Raw genomic sequence first — 23,089 nt, 5'->3', positions numbered from 1 at the left:
GAGTTGTCTGTAGGTGATTGGTGGTGTCTGATCTTTTGTATCGTGTAACTGAGTCACAGTGTTGTGACTGAGTTGTCCTTGCTTTGACCCTTTGTGCTTCATCTCCATTCAGGTGTGAGTGATGAAGAGGACCAAAAGCCCGTACGACTTCCCCTCAAGGTCCCTGTGGAGCTGCAGCCACGGAATAACCATGCATGGGCTCGAGTGCAGAGTCTTGCTCAGAACCCACGGCTTAGGTAATAGAGAACTGGTTGTGGTGCTCAGAATAGGGAAATAGATGAGCAGCATCCTAGCCCCTTCCTCTTTCTTCAAGGTTCTCTTTGCCAGTTGTGCAGTTGATCTGTGATGATGCAGGTGTCCTAAGTGTACTTAGTCTGAGAGTTATCATGTGGGAAAATTAGATTGCCGTTGTTCTTTATATCTTTTGAGTAATGAAGGAGCTGCTAGCTTTGGAGATGAGTATAGTTTGTGCCACTTAATGTCAGAGCAGAGGGCAAGTAAAATGGAGATAGTAGCCTTGGTTCTACTAAAATTTGTATTGCATGTACCATAGACAGAGAGAAGGGAATATACACAGCGGTCAGAGGTGCCTGCACCAAGGCTCTGAATGTTTCACCTGTACCCAGTGATTAAAGTAGCATGGAAGGTGTTTGTAGTTTCTCCCTTGCAAATCACTGTTGGTGCAGCTGTTCAGTGTCATCAATGGCTGTTCATCCTGGTACTAACATCTAATCCAGAACTTAGGACAGCAAACATGAGGCCTCTGTGATGTTGAGTGTTGTTTCAAATGCACCACTTCAGTGTAGTGACCAAAGATTATAAAAATATCCATTCTCTTCTCTCCATTAGGTTTATTTTGTAAAATGCTTTCAAAAAGTAGGTGTTTGTCTTTTGTGCCCTTTTTTCTCTTTCTTTTTATACTTTATGTAGTAGCTTCATGCCTTGCCTGCACTTTTGCAGTTCAGCTAAGTCCTGCCATCTTTTCCTGTCTTCTTCCGTCTGGAAAAAAATAGTTTCTTGAATCATGGCAGTCAGGTTTATCTGACAGGCTTTTAGAATGTGTGAATTGTCACAGTTGTAAGTTAACCTAAATTTTAAAGTTGTGGGATAGCATATGTTTTTTGTTTTGTTGTGGCTTTTTTTCTTAGTGTTTGAGAGTGTTCTTTGTGCTGGCATTAATAGAATGCCAGTTTATTCCTTAATTCCCCTTCTAGCATCAAGGTTAGGACTTGGAGCTCCTGCTGACAATTGTTCTCTGTTCCCTTGCTTTGCTTCTCTTGCCTACAGGATGATTGTGGAGTTACATCGGAAGGTCTCCAGCCTCCTTGAATTCCTGAAGCAGAAATGGGCTCTACATGAAGTGCGGGTTGTATCCTTTTCCTACTCGGTCTGTTCCATGTGCTGTGTCCTGGGAGAAATTTGCTTCCTATTCCAAGTTCAGTTTTGCATTGGAAAAGTGAATCTGCTTCATAAATGCACCAGTCCCTGATTAGTAAAGATGCAGATAAAGTCTCAGCATCACTAATGGAAGCTTTTGTGGAAGATCCCATAGTGTTCTGCTTTTACCTCAACTCTTCTGTTATGATCCCATAAAAGCTAGTTAAGAAAAAATTATGTTCCTGCCTTTATTTAATTTCCTCAAACAGTGGTCGTAGTCTGGTTCATGATCAGTGGGTGACCCCAGTACAGCCTGGCTAATAACTGACAATTCTGTTTCCAGTTTCAGCCAAGAGATTAAGGACAGATCTTTGCACTTTGTGCAGTTTCACCAATGTAGGCTTAAGCTTCTTGTGGAGGTAGCTGCTGCTACCTGCAATGTATCTCTGCACTGTCTGAGCCATGCAGCATTTATGGTGTCCCTGCCTCTGAACTTTGATCCATGCAATAGAAAGATTTGTGAGTTAACAGCTGTTCTGTTCTGAACATAGTCCTTCTGACTCGTAGGTTTTAACCTCTTCTTTGGCCTTTCATTCAGGCTTTTCTGTTTAATTTGTGAGCCTGGAAGAAGCCGTGGCATAGCACTTGAAACTCTGAAGGATGTCAGAGTGTGTAAGGTGGAGTTTGCTGCACTCATGAGAGGCTGCTTTGCTTGCAGTGTTAGAGGTTTTGCTGGGTTTTTTTGGGGTTTGTTGATTGGGATTTTTTTTTTTTTTTTACAATTACAGTAGTACATGAAACAGGTAATTTTGTTTGAAATGGATATTTGGGCTTGTAGCAGGTCTTCACTGCAGCCTTTATCACCACAAAGGACCTAATTTCTGATTATAGTTGTCTTTACTATAATCTGTGCAAATAGAGAACATATCCTCGATCAGCTAGGTTTTCTTTTATTTTCTTTTATTTTTTTTAAACTTGCAAAATAGACTTCCAGGTGCTTTTTTGGAAGGGGCAGATGACTGTTACATTCTTTGACACATCTTTTTTTAGCGTAAAACACTTGAAGAACAGCAGCTTCGAGACTCCAGAGACTCTGAAACAAGAGGCAGCTTCTCAGAGGAGAAAGTGATGCTCCATCTCTTTCCAGGAGAGAACTGTACCATCACTCCACTGCCTGGGGTAGCCAGAGTGGTTCATTCCAAGGCCTTCTGTACTGTGCATTGGCAGGAAACGGGCAAATGCAAACAGAACACAAAAGACTCTCACTTACTCCCCCCTGCCCAAATCCTTGGCATACAGAGTGGTCAGGGGACAGCAAGGGGACAGCTGAAATACCTGCGGGGGATGGAAGGTAAGGGTGTGGGAAGGGGAGAGAGCACTACAGAGCCCAGCAGAACCTTGCAGCCTACAGGTGAAGTTTCTGCAAGCACTGAAGATGGTGCCCCAGAGCCTGTCCTGGTGGAAGGAACAGCCTCAAATCTTGGCAGCACTAATTCCCTCCAGAAACCACCTTCTGGACTTCAGGATCCAGAAGGGCACCAGGAAAAACTGAGTTCAGTGGCCCCCTGCATGGAGGGCAGGGAGGCCCTGGCTGGTGACCAGGCAGGTGTGCTACCCTCGTGCAGCACAGAGTGTGCATGCAGCAAGATCCCTGATGTGGAGGAGCTCTCTCTGCTCGATCCATTCCCACGGTACATGAAGTCCTGCCAGGACTTGATCGTCCCAGAGAAATGTTCTTGCACAGACAAACTGCATGGGAAGGACTCTGATTCAGCAGCTCGTAATGCTTCTCCAGTGGCTTTTCCAAGCAGGAGGAGTGCAGAGACCTCTGACTCTTGTTCCCAGCTACTGAGAGGTAGTGTAGCTTCCCCTGGCAGCAGCAGATGTGAAACTCAGGCCAGCAACAGCCAGGGCCAGCAGCTTGATGCTTGTACCAAGGATATCACGGATGCAGTAATGGAGGATTCTCAAGAGAAGCTGGGCTCCTCGTTTGCACCTCCACCTCAGGGACAATCCAGTACAAAGTCTCTCAAGGATGACCCAAGCCGGCTCTCCCAACAAGTTAGAGAGGAAGGATGGAGTCTGCGAACCTCTGAGAGCCTTACACTGGCTGAAGTCTACCTCATGATGGGCAAACCGAACAAGCTGCAGCTGGAATATGACTGGTTGGCTGTCTTGGAGCCAGAAACCCAGCATGCTAGAGAGCAGACATCTGAGTCAAGTGCTGTCCCTGCATGTCCTACCTTTCACAAGCAGAGACTCTTAAATTGCCTTCTGAGACTCATCTCTACTGAGGTCAATCCCAAACCAGTAAGTAGCTCTTGTTCATGCTCCAGATACTAAACTCTAGTTTCATTTGGGGAATAATTGCCCAGTTGTACATTCACAATAAATGGGTGACTAGCCATGTCAAGAGCTTTGGAGATTCCTGCATTTAAATTATACAAAAAACACAACACAAGACAGCTGGCTACAGAGTGGACATCTCTTCAGTATGCTTTTTACGCTGCCTTTTAGCTTCTGGTTTGCTGTGAGTCTCATTGGTGTTCCAGTGAACATTTAAGGTGATTACTCAAAAGATCAGTTGTGAGGTGAGGTGCCTTCTGTTCTCTCTCAGATTCACAGAACATTAGAACAGCCCAGGTTGGAAGGGGCCTTGGAAGATCATCTAATCCAACCTTTTGTGGGAAATGGAGCCTGGATGATATTATTATTGCACATGAAAACTGCATTGATTTTCAGTGTTTATGTAGCTCAAATTACACAGTGTGAGAGCAAAAAGAATGTATTTCTTCAGAATAGCAGAGTCAATAGAACTCACCTGCCTCAGCTGATTTGTGTAAAAGCTCCCAGACTCCAGGATAGCTGTTCAACAGTCCCATACCTTAGGGAATGAACTTGCTTTCCTTCTTGTGCTTTGTAAACATGTATTTAAGATTTGCCCCAGTGATGCCTGGGCAGCGAATTCCACCTAGTGCAGCCAACTGAAACTTAGTAAAACATCTTTTAAAAGACACAGAGTTCAGCAGATCTGCTCAAAGGCCTGTGGTAGATACAATGAGCTAATGATTCTGTTCCACCCAGGATGCAAATGTATCACTGTTCCCAAACACAGAGTTCTTTAATCCTTGTTTGTTGGTGATTTAATGCTCCTCAAAGTTCCTTTTGATTCTGAATCTGCAGACATGAAATGAAGGATTTTATAAATTTAAACCCATCTTTGTTCAGATGCAGCTCCAGATACAGACTTTATTTGAACTGCAAAGGCCTTTGGTCTGACATCCCACACAGACCTGGGATGCTGTCTCCTCTTTGGCATTGACTTTTACTTCTGGTGACACAGGTGACAGCTAGGCATGACATGATGAAACAATCACAAACTATAAAGAAGGACATCCCTGAGACTTGGGGGGAGAGGAATTGAAGAGGGGCGAGGAACCAGCAGTTAGGATTTGCATGTGTTTTTCTGTCACTTTCACACTCTTGGTTGTTTTATAGTAGCATAGTACTACTGAACAATAAAGGAGCTCTTTAAGGATATGTAACATATTGTACATTCCAGGAAAAAAAAAAAAAAGGAGCACAACCTTTCATTTGTCAAATACCACTTTATTCTGACTTTTTCAGAAAAACATACTCTCCTTGAAGCATGAACATTGTGGCACTGATATTGCAAAGGCCAGGAAGATACTTACAGCCTCACTGAAAGCACTGTAGATGTCTTGAAAGTTGCATTTCATCAAATAATGACAGGAACTATGGTATTTTTGCCACAGGATATTTTAAGAGGAAGGATTGATTGTGTGCATGCCTGCTGTTTTCTCCAGATAATCTGTAGCAGCCAAAGCAGCCAGCTGTGCTGTGGTTTATTCTTTACATGAAAATCATCAGCATAAAACAAACTGTAAAGTGGCATTGCAGTGGCAGTGGGTGCAATTTTAAGCCTCTGATTGCACATAGATTCCTTAAAAAGGGAGGGTTTTCTAGAAAACAGTTTAAACAACTTAATGAGACAACTGGATAGGCCTGTAAAATTATTGAAGCGTATGTGTCTCTTGTTAGTGCTGTGTTACAGTGTGAAAGAAAAGGGAAAGGAAAAAATTCAAAACTCTACTTGATGAAGAGAATTAAAATGTTTTTGTCCAGATGTATTTTTCACCAGAGCAGCCCTCTGTATGGAGTTTATGAAAAATAGCTTTGCACTGAATTAAAGCCAACACCGTTTTTTTTCTTTCTTTCTATCCCATGGTGAATCCAGCACTTTGTGTGAAGCTTGTTGAGTGTTAACCCGATTGTAACATAAATTAATGTATTGAATTGGTGAAGTCCAACAATGCTAAATGGGCAGGAAGGTAATTTCAGCTGCCCCCTCACACCCACTAGGAGGTTTTGCTTACAGTACTTTAAGGTATTGTAGTATGTCAGATTTTAATTTTAAGTCTTCCTAAGTACAGTGAGTTTGACCATACATTTGTTGTACCAGCACAAAATGCTAATTGAATGTGCATTTTCAGACGCCCGAGATGAGCTCCATTGCCACATCACCTATAAAGCCTGCCCAGGAGGAGCAGTCCCTGACTCCCCCGGGAAAGGTGACTGCCATCAACACCAGGAGTCCCGGCTGCGCGCGGAATCAGTCCGCCCTTCGCAACAAGACTTTTTCTCCTGGTGCTGCTTCCGGCTCCTCAGGTGAGTATTCCTAAAAATCCACTTGATGAAATCAACTTAGTAATACCTCACACCATAATGAGAACTTCCCAGAGATGGAACACTGGAAGGAAAAGTGCTCTTACTCTTACGAACGTCACTGTCTGAGAACACTGATGTGTGCTAATTTGCTTTAGAATTCTCCCAAGTCCATCCAGTGCTGCTTTGAATCTTGAATAACAATGCATATCAGTAATGCAGTTCACAATCCAGAAGAACTCTCCTTGGTCACTCTTAGAGAAGATGCTTGGGTTTTTTTGGGAGCTGTGTCATGGTTTAATCCCAGCTAGCAACTCAGCCCCATGTGTCTGCATCTGGTGGAATGGGGGAGAACTGAAAGAGTAAACCTGAGGGAACTCATGGTTTGAAATAAAAGCAGTTTATTAGGGAAAGCAAATGCCGTGCATGCAAAGCAGAGCAAGGAATTTGTTCCCTGCTTCCCCTGGGCAGGCAGGTGTTCAACCATCCCCAAGACAGTAACTTGGGAAGGCAAACACCCTCACTCTGAATGTCCGCCCTCTTCCTCCTTCTTCCCCCAGCTCCTTATGCTAAGCATGACCCCCTCCATGGTGTGGGATATCACTGTGGTCAGCTGGGATCAGCTGTCCTGGCTGTGTCCCCTTCCAGTTCCTCATGCATCCCAGCCCCCTCACTGGCAGTGTGGGGTGAGGAGCAGCAAAGGCCTTAACCAGTGTAAGTCCTGCTCAGGAGTAACTAAAGCATCCCTGAGTTAGGAGCACTGTTTGCAACACAAATCCAAAACTGCCGCTGAAGAGAATTAACCCCTTCCCAGCCTGAACTAGTACATGCTGATTGGCATTTATCTCAAGAAAATATCAGCTTACAAAACCCACAAGTAAATGCCCAGTGTAAAATCTGTTGATATATATTTACCGAAAATTTTCTGCGCTATCCTGCCACTATAGGTTTAAATTAAATATTAGGAAGAAATTCTTCCCTGTGAGGGTGGTGAGGCCCTGGCACGGGTTGCCCAGAGAAGTTGTGTCTGCCCCTGGATGCTAGGCAGTGTTCAAGGCCAGGTTGGATGGGGCTTGGAGCAATCTGAGATAGTGAAGGTGTCCCTGCCCATGGCAGGGAGTGGAATGAGATGAGCTTCAAGGTCCCTTCCAAAGCAAACCAGTTGTGTGATTCTATGATTATAAGATAGAGAATGATTGTGAATTGCCTTTAATGGGAGATATGGCTGCTGTAACCTGTGAGCCCCAGCCATGCAGGCCTAGACTTTTGGTTCTGTGCATCAGGCCAGTTGCATTTGCTGCCACATGGTTATGACTTCAGGAAAGTTTGTGATGGTGTTTGGCTTACTGGGACCAGTTGTGATTCTTAGGCAGTCCTTTTCACACCCCTGCTCTGAGAAGCAGTGAACCCAGGAGCAGGTTAACTGGTGCTGTGGTGTGTGTGGATCTTGGCTACCTCACAGTGACAGGCTAATAATGCTGGCTTTCATCCAAGCTGGCTGTGTGCAGAGGGAAATCCTACCACTTTTTTTTTTTTAACTTAAACATAAATGGGGAAATTTTACTCAGACAAGTTACCTTTATTTCACTGTGCCAAATGTATTTTGAAAACAGTCCATCTTTGGGAAGGTCTTCGGTAAATTGATCCCCGCTCTATCACCAGATCGATTTTACTGGGGCTGTACTTAAAATTACTATAGGGAAAGAAGTGGTGGGGAGTGTAAATAAATCGTAAGCACTGTAAAATGGCTCTGTGTTTGTATTATCTTCCCCTACATAAGAAATGGTAGATATGGTTTGTTTACTGGCATAGGCCCTCAGGTATGCCTACAAGCCAAACAGATAAACTGATTATCACAGTCTATGCAGGGCTGAAAACAGGGCTTCAATTCTAGTTTCTTAAGTAGTGTGAAATTACATTTAATCCCATACTTCCAAGAATTTCAAAGCAAGTGAATACTAGTGGTATTCATAGCAGGTAAATACTGTCAGTTTGCAGGTGGGACAACTGAAATATGGAGGGATTCCTGATTTTGGAAACAGCTGGTGACAAAGCCTGAATCCTTAAGTCCCAGCTCTCTATGATCCTTCAGCTACTAAAGAGTTACTTCCTTTTTGTTTTCACTTAATTTCATTTAATTTACTGTTAAAATCTTCTAGGTTTGAGAAACCTCCCTAGACCTCTCTTGGTGGCTAGTCCTTCAAGCTCTGGGAGCACTGAGGCCGACAGTGGGCTGTTTGCCGTGCCCACAACCCTGCCCCCCAACAGCCGCCATGGGAAACTGTTCCTACCCAGCAAGGAAGAAGAGCTGACCTTCCGGCAGCACCTGGACACCATCAGTGTAAGTGAGATGACTGAACAGGAAATGCAGCATAGTGTGCATGAGCCAGCTTCCAGGAGGTATCACAAGGATTCTGAATTTCTCAGAAAGTATGGGCTGCCTTGTGAAGCAGTGCTTCTTACCATGCTTAAGTTTAACATTGTATTAAATGAGATGAGTGAGATTTTGACTGTGTAACTGTGCTTCTAACTGACATTACCTGTTCAGGTCAAATCTGAATACCATCACACAACCTGATGACACTTATTTGCTGTCTAATTGAGTTGCTCCAGCAAATATATGTGCCAGATTTAGCAAAACCTTATCCCCTTCTGATGTGTAGCTAATTTTAACACAGCCTCATTGCCGTATGTAAGTCAAATTCTAATTTTTATGTACACAGTCTCAGTAAGAATTCCGTAGGAAGCTGAAGTAGTTGGTAATGAAATGGCTTGTTTGGGACAAAGCTTCATCTCCATAAAAAAAGAAAAAAATACATTCTTGGTGGAAAATATTCTGACTCCAGCAGGAAGGATATTGCACTGTCTGAAACAAAACATAGTATTTTGGTTAATTCTTAATTCATCTCTATTGAAAATAAGAATTTGGGGGATATAATTTATTCTGTGTCTGGATGCTTAAAATACTTGTAATGCATTTTCTGTTGTTGTCCAGATGCAGTCGGACTTCTTCCTTCCGAAGCCCAGGAAGTTACGGAACAGGCACTTGCGGAAGCCACTGGTAGTACAGGTCAGAGCAAAGTGTAAATGCCTGTTTTGCTCCCTGAGTATCAGTAAGGCTGTAGTAATTTGCACATGACAAAAAAAACCCCTGAATTTCCCTCATGCATCCACTGGAAATATAAAGCTGAAATTATGAAGGAGCAAACACTTGCAGTCTCTAGTGTAACTAGCCATGTTACATTCCCTGTGTGAAGAATATCAACAACAGCAGAAGTCCAATGCCCAAGATAGTTTGGAGAAATAAAAAAGCCTCTGGAAGAGGCTTCTGAAACCTGGAAGCAGGTTCTGCTACCTGGGCATTCTGGCACTGAGGTATAGGCAGTGTTGTCTCTGTGCTGTCAGCCCTCTTAACTACAAAATATTCCTTTATGTCCTTTTCCTGCTTCCTGCTCAGTAGTGGATGTTAAACTGTGGTGGATATAAACCTCTGTAGTGAAATAAGCCATAACAAACTTTGAAAGAACAATGATTCTTGGGGAAAAAATGGGACTTGGAAAAAGATGTATGGAAGGAATGGCCGGTTGTTGTGGTGCTTTGGTGACAGTCGGGTATTACCCTCCTTCAGACTGCTCTGATAACCCTGGGAAAAGGCACATGTGACTGGGACACCAGAGGCAGGTGAGAAAAAAGAAATCTGAAACCTAAATAATAGTAACCTACTGGAGAAAACAAAAGTTCACAGGTGTCACTATACCATTTTTTTCTCTTCTGTTTTGTATAAGAGTAGGGGATGCAGAAATTACTCCTGGACTATTTTTGATCCTGAGATCTTCAGGTCGGGGCAATTCCATGTGTTTTAAGAGTTCCCAAGTACACACATGTGTCTCACTCATCTACACTTGCTGAATTCTAAAGGCAGATCAGTTTGTACATAGACTAGGTACCATGCTTAAGATCACTGCTATAATTCTGTGAGAGATTTGTAAATCACAGCAAGTATAATCAGAGAGGATTATAGTTCTAATCAGCATTTCTCTGAGAATTTTCCATGTGGAAATACTTTATTTTAGTAGTTCACAGAGAAAACACATCATTCCTTTCTGTAGCTTTTTTCTCAAGAGCACACTGATCACATTGCTGTGTCTGGTGCATGATAGTAATGCTACAGAAATACTCTGCTATTCTGGAAGGTCTCATGGACTCCTGCAATTTATACAATGAGTGTTACTCTCTGTCTCTGTTTAAATCTGTTCTGGTTTATTGTTTCTCTCACACAGAGAACACTGCTCCCCAGACCGTCTGGAAATCCGTCCCAGCATGTCTGTTCCTTTTCTATCTTATCCAACTCATCCATTACAGGTGAGTCTAACACTTCTACAAACTGAAAAGTGTCCCTTAAAACTGCATAAAAAAGTAATTTCTAAAAAAAAGAAAATACTCTTTCAAAATGACAGTGTCACTAGCCTTCAGGATGATGGAATTGCTCTCCTGGATCATTGTGAAGCAAGTTGTGCTTTTGATAAAATTTTTTTCTTCCATTTCCCAAGATTGAAATCACAGAAGAGCAAGGAGTTCTCAACAGGGAGATGAAATTTGGAATAAAATACTTAGATAGGAATTTTTTTTTTCTGTAGGGTGTAATAATTTATCTAGATTTTATACTGGCCTTTGCCTAGTATCTGGGATACTGTCTAAATTTTATACAGCATAATCAATCCACTGCCCATATGTCCTTTTCTGCTGGTTTACTCTTGAGTACAGTGGTAGTGCAGGTGATCTCCCATGAAAACCAGCACGAGACCTGAAGGGTTGTCTTCACGGACAGTATGAGAGCAGCACAGCAGCACTTGCTGGTGCATGTCTGTGGCAAGACACTGCTTAGCTCACATCACTATTTTAGCTCTATTCCATCATCTCCACTACTTGCATTCCTGCAGCTTGCTGCTGTTTGGAATTTATTTGCTTCCATTGAATTGTGTTGTGTTTTGCTTTAAAGGTGTTAGATTTCATTTGCCTGAAAGGTATTAATGCTTTCCCCCAGGGAGAGGTTCATTTCGGCCAATCCAGTCCTCACTGACTAAAGCTGCTGTTTCTCGTCCAATTGTGCCCAAAGTTCTTCCAACACAGGCCACCAACCATCTGTCCAGTAAGTCATTCTGAATTCTGCAATAAAACCCATGCTGGTGTCCTCCAGACAGGTACTGTCTCACAGTGGAGAATGGGTTCCATAATTAGAACAATTAATGAGGTGAAAACAGTGACTGCATCTATGTTTTACTTAGAGGATTCTTTTGAGATGAGAAGACATTCAGATGTTTGAAGTGGATTTTAAAAGGTCTGGGTGAGGCTGACCCTTACAACAACCTACAATTTTTACACAGAGTCTACATGGCTGTCAGAGGCAAGATAACAAAATAAGGCTCTATTGTTTCTAGACCTCCTCTAGTAACCCACAGGAAATTTCTGGAAATTGCATAAATACTTACCAATTTGGAGGACAAAAAAGAAAAAATAAAAGAATGGGAGGGGAACTGAGATGTTTCTCAGCTATTTTCATATGCCTAGTAAGAGGTTGGAACAGGGCAGAAAAGTTAAACATTTTAGCTAAAAGCAATGTTACACTTGGTGCAGAGAAGCAGCTGACCCAGATGATCAGATCATTACCATTGCTGCTTTTTTACATAGGCTGAGTTTTGACTCTGGGTAAGTTTAAAAAAGTCATCTTTTAGAGAATCATAATAAAGTGAAGAAGAAGCCTGTAATATGTTTTTTGGTGTTTTGTCTCACCCAAGGTGCTATTGACTTGGCAGCTAAAAGTGCTGGCATTATCCCTGGTAGTCCCATGCCTGTCCTGGATGCGGATGGTTTGCCAGGGGTGTCTCCATTGTCACCGGATGCAGTGCCCACGGTAGTGACAGGGCAGGAGCCAGCAGCAGCACATCAGAATGGAGGCTCCATCACCACTGTGGAGGTCAGAGGCTGTTAAACAAGCTTTTTTCAAGTGCTTAACTGTCTTGTTCTTTCTTTGTATAAAAAAACTGTATTATTATGACTCCTCTGTGAGCTTTCTCCTGGGGCTTGCTGTTAGACACTGCTGTCATGGCAGACTCAGTCTTTGTTGGGTACTCTGTATTTGGGGTTCAGGGATCAAAGCATCATCTCACTGAATGAATTTCCGTCCTGTAAAATGGTTTGCAGCTGGTAATATTCCAGAGCATTGAACTTGGCTATCCAGAAATCTGGCTTGAAAAGAAATGATGGCATTGCAGAAATTCAGGAGGGAATCTGGCACAAAACACGGACTTTTGGCATTGTATTTGGAATGGAAATTGTAATTTCTCCTTGCTGTTTCTTTTATTGAGACCCAGACACATGTTAGTCCATGTCATGTTCTCAGGAAGTCGATGGGCAATTTTGAAAGACATGAGATACATGAAGAGCACAGATAAATGGTGATAGGTCTTTATCCCTTCCCTCCCCAGCTGGTCGCTCACGTGGTTTCTCTTGTGCTTGCAGGGCTCAGGCCCAGGGTGCCGGGTGCCGTACATCAGCCTGCCGACCCGGCCCGAGCAGGATGGCTTCCAGGTACAGTGTGTGCTGAAGGAACAGTGCTCTGGAGCGGGTAACATCCTGTGAAAATACCACTGGTATTGCTAGTTAAAACTCCCTGCTCCTAGGTAATTGTGCACCACTGGTACTGTCTGGTGGAAATGAAATCCCTGGCATCTGAAGAAGTTTAAAGAAATTTAGGAAAGCTGCTTAAATATATGTGTGTGCCATTCCTTAAAAGCAAAGTGAAGCTGACAGTCCCTGACCTGTGAGGGACAAACAAGCTTTACATATCTCTTAATAGAGTGGAGGAGTTTATAATTGCTCTGCTATATCTATGTGTGTATTTTAGACATCACAAGGGGACATTTCAGCAGCAGTTTGCAGTCCTGCTGCCTCCATGTAGCTAAAGGAGGATTATTAGGACTAAAAGCGTGACTGTAATGTCAGCATCCTTTCCAGAGATTCACTGTTCATTGTACAGGATCCAGTGAGACATAGACAGATCCTTAAAAAGTAACTGTGATGGCACTGTTATAGGAGTGTTGTCATCCTGTCCCCAGACTCTTTCTCTGGTGGGATCCAGGACCTGGTGCTGGATTTTTAGGCCCCAGAATACAGGCACTTCTTTTCTTCAGTGGAAGCACTTTCCATGCTCCCGGTGATGCCTGCATGTTAAAGAAATAGTTTGATTGGAGAGCATATAGGAGATTAAGATTTTTTTATGGGGCAGATGTTAGGACATTAACCTATGAGGCATTTATTGTGGTAATGGGGCCTTGGGTTCTGGTTCTTGCTCTTAGGACAGCTGTGTATACACTAAATCAAAAAAAATGTTACAGTTCTACAATAAGGTACTGGTAATGAGACTCCTTAAAGATCAGTTGAATTTTGAGAAGTCTGGCTGCAAAAAGTGAATAAATGTGAGTTACCAGTTTAAAATATGTGTATTCTCTTCCAGAAGTTAAAGGGGTTTTGCCTACACAAAGGCAAGTTAATACATATCTGTTAGGAACTATCTTGTAGATATATCAAAATTATGCTAATTTTAAGATTATGCTTGTTCTGTTATGTAGGCTGTTTTAAATATTCTTTGGAATGTTACAGACTCATATTTTTTCAGATTATTTGGCAGGATATGGGCTGAAGCATATATGTTTATGCTTACAGGTACTTTTCATTAAAATAATACAGATTTATTATATAAATAGTATATTCCTCTAATTTAGGCATAATATCTACTGGATTTTTTCCCTTAGAAGTCTGGTTTTAATCTGATACTCAAGAGCCAAAATGTTGCTTTTTAGTTTTCCGAGTTCTTAAGAAATTTATGAACGTTTAATTCTGTTTTTTTAACAGAGTACATCAGTTCTTTCTCTGCCAGAGCTGGCCAAGACTTCTGTCCAGAATGGTCTGTCCACCCCTCCACTTCCCTCATCAGAAGCTTCCAGTACTCGGCTCTCTCCTCCCAATGTTTCTGCTCTCCTGGATATTTCCCTGCCTGGACCACCTGAAGATGTGCTTTCCCAAGGCGAACCTGCCACTCAGATCAGTGATTCCATCATTGAAATAGCCATTAGCTCTGGCCAATACAGTAAGTCTAAGACTAGCTAAGGTCTGCCTATCAACTTTAAAAAAATCCCTGACATCTTACATAGCAGCAGAAACTTTTCCAGGAAGCAGTTCTTGGGTTATGAGGTTTTTGGGGGTTTGTTTTTTGTTTGTTTGTTTGTTTCCAAACATCTGTTGGAAATAAAATTCTGTGCCTGTCCTTTATTTTCTAGCAAATATGGGGCGGGGGGGTTATTGTTATTGTTTGGGGTTTTTTTCCTTTCTAAACAAAAATTGTTGCAGTGTCCTGTAACTTTACCTTATTGACTGAATTCGTGATCCCTGACATCGGCCTACAGGTGAAGGTGTTTCTCTCTCTCCTGCAAAGCTGAATGGCAGTGACAGCTCCAAAAGTCTTCCATCCCCATCCAGTAGTCCTCAGCAGAACTGGATTGCGTCTCCCACCCATGATCCCCAGTGGTACCCCAATGACTCCACAGACTCCTCCCTCAGCAGCTTGTTCTGTAAGTGTCCAGATGCAGAGAAGTGCAACCAGAAAGTGTTTTCTTTCCTGTTAACAAAAAAACCCCCAGCATTGTTTATCAGAAGTGAATCCTTTGAAAAATTGTAAACCCGGTAGGACATTTGTAGAATTTTTGCTTTCATTTCCACAGTGTTGCCTACATTTTCTCTCCCTTTACAAGTCTGTTCCTGAAAAGATCCTGTTGCTAGACTGGGGCCCGTAGCTTGAGACAAGTAATTCCTTGGCAGTTCCTTGTAGTCTGTTTGGAGCCTGACTCATCAGTTAGGGTGAGACATTTCGACTGTTGTGCCAAAATGAACAGATGTCTTTGGCTCTGCTGGTGAAAAAACAGATTGTTTTGTGTGCTTGATAAGTACTATCTCAAAGACATGAGGTCACTCACTGGGTTTGGTTGAGGTTTAGTTGTTGAGAGTTTTTTTTAATTAATAATTTGTGGGGCCAGTGTAATAAGTCTCCTTACTCTTAGCAGTGTGGTGGTGGTATCGATGCTGGCAACACATAATTTTTAAAAGATGGAAGAAATTGATACCTGTCCTCCATTTTGAATTTTCTTGCCCTTCTTTTTTATGTTCCCAGTTAAGAAAACTCAGTGCAGTGACTTAGTGATGTGCCTTTTCTTTGTAGCAAGTTTCATCTCCCCTGAGAAAGGACGAAAAATGTTACCAACTCCAGCTGGGAACACCAGTGGCACCTCCTTACTGGGACCCAGCCTGCTGGATGGAAACTCACGGGACTCCTTTGTGTCGCGGTCCCTGGCAGACGTGGCAGAGGTATGTCAGCAAACTACACTCAGAGTCTGCTTCCTCTTGCAGTGAAGTTACAGTTACTGGGTACTGTCCCTCAGACCTTGAGATACTTCAAATGTAGAGGTGCTTTGACACCTGCACTTTAGCTCAGTAGAGAAGAATTACAGTCATAACAGAAAGATGTAAAATTATCTGAGGGTAATTACCCTACACCAGAGCTGGTGTGAGAAGCTGCTGTGAGTGCCTTCAGCTCAGGTTCTTTTTGCTGAGGGAGGTCATATTCACCTGTTGGATATACCTTTGTTCTGACAGAGAAGGATTCAATCATTCTGTTGTGTGTGTCCTCCTTTGTAGAGCAAGAACTGAAAGTGCTAAAGATAAGAACAAGCTTAATAGTGATGCAGGTACAATACAGTTGGAAGCCCAGTAGGAAAAAACAAATAGGTCCAGAAGGAAGAAGTAGGACATGGCTAATAGCAAGTCATCTGAGAGGATGGCAGAAGGTTCTGTGGTGCTGAATTACTCGTCTCTGTTGGCTGAGGTATCCCTTTGTTTTGAACTCTTCTGAAGGGGTAGAATGGAGCCCAGCAGTTTTTAAGGCTGTGGCACACACCCTTTCAGAGGGACAGATGGGAAGAATGAGCTGCAGGAACATTATGCAGCTTAGCAAGGAAAACGCAAAGTCCACCCTAGGAAGGGACTAAGGAATAACCCCACAGCAGCATCAGCTGGGGACTGGCTGTCTGGGAAGCAGCTCTGCTGTACCTGGATATGGCGATGGACACAAGCTGAGCATGATCCAGGGTGGATCCAAAGGTGTGGAACCAAAGGTGACCAATGATACCATGAGCTGTTTTTAACAGGAGCATGGCCAGGATATTGAACAAAATTATTATTAATGTGCTCTACTCTGTAGAATAGTAGTGTCTACCTGCTGTGAGACCATGCCTAGAATATTGTCACCAGTTGAATACCCAATATATAGGAGAGAGAGATTAACCAGAGCAAGTTCAGCTGAGGTTTACCAGGAGAATCAGGCAGTGAAGAAGGGGTGATGTCTAGACTTGTTCAGCCTAGAAAAGGTTTCAGGGTGGGAAGGACCCTGCTGCCTGCCAATGCCTGCAGTGGGGTCATTGGCAAGATGTAGCAAGCCCTTTGCAGAATGGTGATGGGAGGTGGGAGAAACAAGCAAAAGCTGAACTGAGAGAGGTTCTGTTTTATCTATAGAAAAACTTCACTTTGACGATAGGCAGGCAGGGAAACAAGTTGCCCAGAGATGTTATGCAGTGACTGTCTTCAGAGCTTTCCAGGGCTCACATCAATAAAACTCCAAGTGAGCTGGTCTGTCCTTATAGGTGAACCTGATTTGAGCAGGTGGTTGAATTAGAGACCTGTTCAGATCCCTTCCAGTCTCAGTTATCCCACAGTTTAGTTATTAAACTCAGTACAACATCACATAACTTGTAATTTCTTGGGGACTTTCCCTTATGGGAGGAATATGTCATTTCTCTATTACCCTTTGGATTTGGATGAGATGGTTCTGTACAGACCACGTAACTGGGAGCTGCAGCAAGCTCATGTTGATTTAGTGTGACCTTGGCAGCTTCAGACCTGAAATACAGATTCACTTCTGGCATAAATATGAAGATTGTTTGCTTGGTGGGAAGAAGTTGTCAAGGTGTGTTCTAATTAAAGAAATATATGATAATGTATTTGCATGGTTTTGAAGTGACATTGCAGCCTTCAGTATTACCAACTCCCTTCAGAAGAAAATGGAGTAAGCCTCCATGTTATGCACAGGAGAGCAGCTCTTGTGGTAGAGGTAATATCTTTAGATCATCTACCTGTGCACCTTAATGCTAAATTGGAGCAGGTAAGACCCATTGAGACTATAGGTGGTTAGGTTTTTTAGAAGCTTCCATTTAGTTGTGGATGAGAAGAGCTGTTCTCTAACTCAGGTCAAGTGAGATAAAGTGTCTCTTTCATATGAGGGGAGGCTGGGAAGGAAGCTGAGGGACCCAGACTCTTCTCGGGATGAGAGGCTGCAAGCAAAATTTGAAACACAATAAATTCCACCTGAAGACAAGAGATCTATTTTGAGGTAATCAGGCATGGAAACAGGGTACCCAGAGAGTTCTGGAATGTCTGTGCATGGGGATGATTCAACACCTGCCAAGGTCCAGGGCGGCCTGTTCTAAGCTGACCCTACTCAAGTGAGATGGCTGGATAAAATGCTGTCAAGATGTCCCTTCCAACCTCAGTTATTCCATGAAATTGCCACTGACATGTAGCTGATCTCTTCTCTCCTTTGTCTCTTCCAGGTGGTGGATTCCCAGCTGGCTTGCATGATGAATGAGAACAGCATAGATTACATATCTCGGTTTAACGACCTTGCCCAGGAACTGTCAATACCTGAGCCGACTCGCAGGGAGATCCTGTTCGATGGAGGAGGTGGTGGTCCCCCGGCTGGGGATCTGTCACAGTAAGGGAATGACCAGCAGGCTGGTGCAGACTGTTCAGCTAAGTTGGAGCTTGCAAAGCTGGAACTTGATGAGGGCAGCAGCTGAGTCTGAGTTATCCCTGTCCTGTGTGCTTCTTTCTAACAGAGAAGCATTGGTTTCAAAGGTCTCAAGAAATACTTGCAAGTCCTGGAATGTGCAATATGCTGGCAACAACAGAACATGGAATAACATTACAGAGGATAGTGCGTCCCTGCATCAGCGATGTAAGATTGCAGGTTTGTGGGACAGTCCTGGACTTGTACTTTGGAATAGCCTAAGCAAGCAGCTCAAGTAGGGATGGGATTGCCACAAGCTCCTGTTTATTAATTATTGTTTGCGTAGTGATCAAAATACCATACTTTCTGATCCCTGTGAAAGTTGTGGAGGATGAAGGGTAGGTGTGGGTAGGGGAACCATTGTGTATCTTGACACATCCTAGTTGGCAGTCTTCTTACCATTCAGTCAAACTGAAGTTCTTGCACTCTGTCCAGGGCACTGCCACTCCTTGATGCTGTGTTCTTACAGACCACTCTGTTCCTTTGGCTCTTTGACCATTCCAGCAGGGCTCACACCTGCTTGCTTGTTTGGTAGGGGAGCTCTGATCTGACCTCCTCCCATGCTTCTTGGATCCTCTACTTTGAAACCCCATCACATCACAATTGTCATCGTCATCACCCTGACTGCACTCATATTCCTAACCTTTGTGATTCTTCAGCACATTGCACAGTTCACCCTGTGAGTGGGAGAGTGCTTTATTGCTCTCCCTGAAGAACACTTGCTTGTTAGGTCTGGAAACATGGCAAAAGAGCTTACACTAGGAAAACTGTGTCATAATTAGTCTTGGCTTTGCTGGAAACATGTAAATATTGTCATCTTCACAAAAACTGAGGATTTATCTGGGAGAGGAAATAGGAAAGAATATTGTAATGTGTAGGAACAAATACTAGGTTAATGCTAAAGCAGTTGAGATTGGTTTTGTGTTATGACGAGAAGTGTCAAGTCCTAGCTTAATCCCTTAGTCCTTCCCTACTTCCTCTTTTTCCTGTGAACTCTGGGTGCTCTGTAGTACCTCACCATTATTCTTCATAACAGTCACTCCCAGGCATCAGTGGGTCTGGCATTCCCTCTCTGAAATCTCTGTGCATTTATTGTTACATTTTACTGCAGGAAAAACACAGATACTGATTCCAGTGGGTTCAACAGGATAGCAAGTTAATAGTTAATCCATAGGTAATTTCTGGGGAGCTAGTTCTCCGTCAATTCTAGCTTTATAACTAAGGAGACTCCTCTTCCTCTTCCTCTCCCCTCTCCCCTCCCCCCTGAGCAAGAATACCCATGTTGTGCCCCTTTTGTAAGCACTCATCTGCTTCTCCAGTTAGAGGATGCTCCTTGTCTGGTGTGAGTAGCTCTGAACTTTTCCAAGGGGCTGCTCCTATATGCACCTCAACTTTGTATTAATAATGAATAAACAAACCTCCTCCATCCTGTAGGCCATTATCATAGATTCATTTCCCAACTTGCACTATACTTGGTGGATGTAGTTTGGCCTGCCTTTAGCTACTCACTGGAGGCATTTCTTTGACTGGGAGTTTATTGTAACTTGCTCACAAGGCACTGACTCTGTTTGCTGTTCACCCAGTCCCTTCACTCTGCTTTAGGCAGATGATTTTTAGCTTCTATGGAGTTGGCCTTGTGTTTTCTGTCATTAGGAGAAAATTGAACAAGTTTTCTGATGCACACAGAGCCTAGTTTGAGAATTCTGACAGAATTGTCAGGAAAGCACATAAACCTGGAATAGGAAAAGTTGAAGGCTGTCACAGAAATGAATGCTGGGGCTTGTTTTGTTCTGAGCATTCCCCTTGGTATGGAAAAGACCTATTAATCTCAAGAGTCATGCCCACTAAAACTTTTCAGTTTTACTTATAATTTAGCTGTGTTTTGGTTTGGACTTTCCCAGATTGTTCCCTCTTGGTTTTGGGTTCCTCCATTACTAATGTTGACTATTCTGTATGCTGTGTCTCCAGAAATCCTTCAGATTTGCAGGACAAAAGTAGAAGGCACCTACTATGGCTGTGGATTACAGAACGTGCAGGAGGAGATGTGTTACATTCTAATCAAGTACTGTCTAAAAAGAAATCTGAACTCTCATTCTTAAATTTCTAAATATTGCAAGAGTAATGTGAGGGTCTCCAGTGTATTTGTAACTTGACAAACTTTTCATCTTCCTTACTGATGCTGGTAACACAGTGGATATGACACTGGGTTTGGCTTTGAAGTTGCCTAAAGACCAGTGGTGCTGTACCTGCTGCAGGAGTGGAGAGCAGAGCACTTCATCCTGAACCATGAAGGCTTTTTGCCTGCGATACAAGGAGCTGTCAGCTGCCTTGCCTCAGCCTACCCAGGGGGAAGGACCCAACTGCAGAATGAAGGCAGCACAAGTGGCTATTTTTGATGATGCCATGACATCAGAAAACTTCTCATACCCTGAACCTTTGCAAGTGGGCTTGAACCATCCAGTAATAACAGAGTATAAATTACAGAAATCAGTTCAGCACTCAGAATGCTGGGTTAGAAATGTGTTTGGCATCAGCCCCTTAAAAGTTGGCAATATGAAGCAGTATTCAATTTCAGAAATGTAATGCATTGCAAACTGCTTTTTAAGAATAAAGCCCTTTGAGGAAAAGGGAAGAACTTAAGAAGAATTAAGATCATTGTGTAATTCTGAATTGATGCAGTATTTGTTACCCCTACTATGTGAAAGGCCATTTAAACACATCTCTGATCAGACCAGCTCTAGATTTCAGTTGAATGTACTTTACAGTAGTAGTCATCATCAGTTTGTCCTGAGACTGCTAAGGAGGTGCTGTATACACACACCCACACCCACACACCAAGTGCGTGTGCACCCGCAGACGGCAGGGAGGGTGGTAATACTCAAAACTTCTTCAATTGTAATTATTTCAGCTTCCCCAACAACAGTAACAAAATCTATATGAGGGACAATGCCAGGCTAAGCAGACATCCAAGCAAGTGACACTGAAGTGCACACAGTATCATTTCTGAGGTAGAAGTGATTTCATTAGGTTAGTACCTTCCTGGGGCACTATGAGTTGTTGGAGAGGACTAAGGGACACTAACAGTCTCCAGGTCTAGGATTAACTGCTCTAGGCTTTTCCCTCTCAGTGACCATAAGGCAGTTCTGAGTAGCTGACAAGATAAATGGCAGAAGATGGGGTGTCCCATCACCATGGGCTGGGTGTAGAGCACTACCATAGCCCAAGGTTGGATCCACCCAGGTGTGTGTGCACATACTGACAGAGATCTGTACAGGGTGTTGCATTCTGATCACTCACACAACCCATTTTATACTGCATCCCTAATCTACTAAGCATAGGAATAGTAATTTTTTTTTTATATAGCATTCTTAAGCCTTTTTTTGACACCCTCTGTATTTTTTAATTGAATTAAATGGCTTGATTCAAATCTAATCTATAAAGACATCTCATTTATTGACAGCAGATCCCAGAGTGGAAACTCAGTTGCATTTTGTTTTCTATGCTCAGACTTCAGATGCATTTATACGGCAAGTTCTGCACTTTTTTTTTAACCTTTTCAAACCTTTCAATCAGTTAATTTCACAGCAAGTTGTAAATGTTACCTAAGTGAAACCTTGGCAAGCACTACGGCAATAAGTTATCATTAATTATTGAAACATGATAACTGCTTTAGAGCGTATGGTTCTGGCAGCAAAATAGAATGCTGTTTCTTTTAATAATAGTTAAGCCATATCATCTAAGGTTTCTGGCTTGTTTGAGATGTGAATTTGTTTTATAGATTATAAATATACCTATATAGTGTATGTATAAAGCAAAATGCCTGTCCTTACTGATTATTTTTTGTACCATACTGTAAATTATATTATTTATTCTTTATCAATTTTGGAAAAAGGTGTTTTGGTTATTTAATATAATATACAAAAGCTGTTAAACTTCTTCTGTTTAAATTTCCAATTCAACTTGTAAAGCTGTTTTTATTCTTGTGCATAAATACGTACTAATACTTGGTCTAACTTGTGTCCAGTGTGTTCCTTGCTGTTCATGTCCTCTCATATTTTTTTCATTTAAGCTTTATTTACACGATCTTGGCCTTGTGGGCGTGGGAGTTAAGATTCGTCCATAAGGCCAAGCCTTTCAGGGTGATTTGATTGCAGTGAAATCAGTTGCCTAACTTCCATTGGCATCTCCCATCCCAGAATTCTGATGATTCTCACCATGATCAGAGAAAATTTTGGTAGGGTTGTTTTTGCTTTATAGCTTCCATTCTCAGTAGTGTCTGCTCATGGTGAGTTTCAGAAATGTAGCAAACCAGAGGGCTGGTTATCATGAATGGCCTGTCTTGGGCCATGGGCATCAGAAACAAGGTGGAGAAAGAGAGAATAACAAAAAAGAAAACCACCAAAAAAATCCCAACCTCCACCACCAAGAAGGTACAATAAAAATGGTGGTGTATATCTTGGAGGTTTGTTTTTTTTTTTCCATTCGCAGTTTCAGATAGGCAGAAATTCGGCTGTGGAGGTTGTATTCAGGCCATCGTGTTTTATACAGCCACTACCAGAAACACCTTTTCACCCCAGGACACTCAAGAACTGGGAGCCCTGATAGGGTTGCATAGTCTATCTCCAGAGCTTTCCAAGGCAAAACTAACTAAAGCCCATAGAAAGGTGGGCTGACCCAGCACACCCGGCTTTGGTCAAGTTGGACTCAAGGCCTGAAGTTCCTGTCATCTAGGTCAGTAACTAACTCCTTTTTGTACACTTTTAGGATTTTGATCTCTATGACAAACAAAAAGACAGTTTAAATGTTGCTCTGAGAAAGTGCAAATGTATAATCAATCAGAAATTAAGAATGTTCTAAAAAGCTCAACGTAAGTTTTATTAGTGTTATTTTGATACTTCCTTCCCATCTAAAAAGTGCATAGTTATCTCTCCCACCTGTTTACTGAGAAAATTGGGCTGTGACCAAATTTGAGCTCTCTCTGTGCAGCTTCTCCCCTCCACTGGCTGTGAGCCTTTGTCAGCATAAAAGACCTTTAAATCTTCTTCACCTTCTGTCAAAGCTGCTACTGAATCTTCT

The 23,089-nt window shown here is 42.6% G+C and overlaps 1 protein-coding gene across 4 annotated transcripts in view; it reads left to right on the top strand.

Moving 5' to 3' along the window:
- Positions 1–22,026, top strand: part of CRAMP1 (cramped chromatin regulator homolog 1) — a 47,483-nt gene extending 25,457 nt beyond the window's left edge. For 2 of the 4 annotated variants that reach the window (XM_041405701.1, XM_041405693.1), the window contains exons 8-23: positions 113–236; positions 1,288–1,369; positions 2,428–3,687; positions 5,892–6,066; positions 8,223–8,404; positions 9,059–9,133; positions 10,344–10,425; positions 11,108–11,212; positions 11,859–12,037; positions 12,583–12,651; positions 13,975–14,209; positions 14,526–14,690; positions 15,335–15,480; positions 17,778–17,938; positions 18,063–18,193; positions 19,982–22,026. In XM_041405701.1, coding sequence (XP_041261635.1) covers positions 113–236; positions 1,288–1,369; positions 2,428–3,687; positions 5,892–6,066; positions 8,223–8,404; positions 9,059–9,133; positions 10,344–10,425; positions 11,108–11,212; positions 11,859–12,037; positions 12,583–12,651; positions 13,975–14,209; positions 14,526–14,690; positions 15,335–15,480; positions 17,778–17,938; positions 18,063–18,193; positions 19,982–20,112 — 3,302 coding nt within the window. In that variant the 3' untranslated portion in view covers positions 20,113–22,026. Of the gene's footprint in view, positions 1–112; positions 237–1,287; positions 1,370–2,427; positions 3,688–5,891; positions 6,067–8,222; positions 8,405–9,058; positions 9,134–10,343; positions 10,426–11,107; positions 11,213–11,858; positions 12,038–12,582; positions 12,652–13,974; positions 14,210–14,525; positions 14,691–15,334; positions 15,481–17,777; positions 18,204–19,981 lie in introns of those variants that run through there. The other 2 variants (XR_005952786.1, XM_041405711.1) reach the window with 2 other exon arrangements.
- Positions 22,027–23,089: the final 1,063 nt, after the last annotated feature.

This window comes from Onychostruthus taczanowskii, unplaced genomic scaffold, assembly GCF_017590055.1.
Source record: "Onychostruthus taczanowskii isolate IOZ18803 unplaced genomic scaffold, ASM1759005v1 scaffold10, whole genome shotgun sequence".
In the NCBI taxonomy this organism is placed as follows: Eukaryota; Metazoa; Chordata; class Aves; order Passeriformes; family Passeridae; genus Onychostruthus; species Onychostruthus taczanowskii.
The sequence above is the reverse complement of the archived record's forward strand: the minus strand, read 5'-3'. Positions and strand labels throughout refer to the sequence as shown.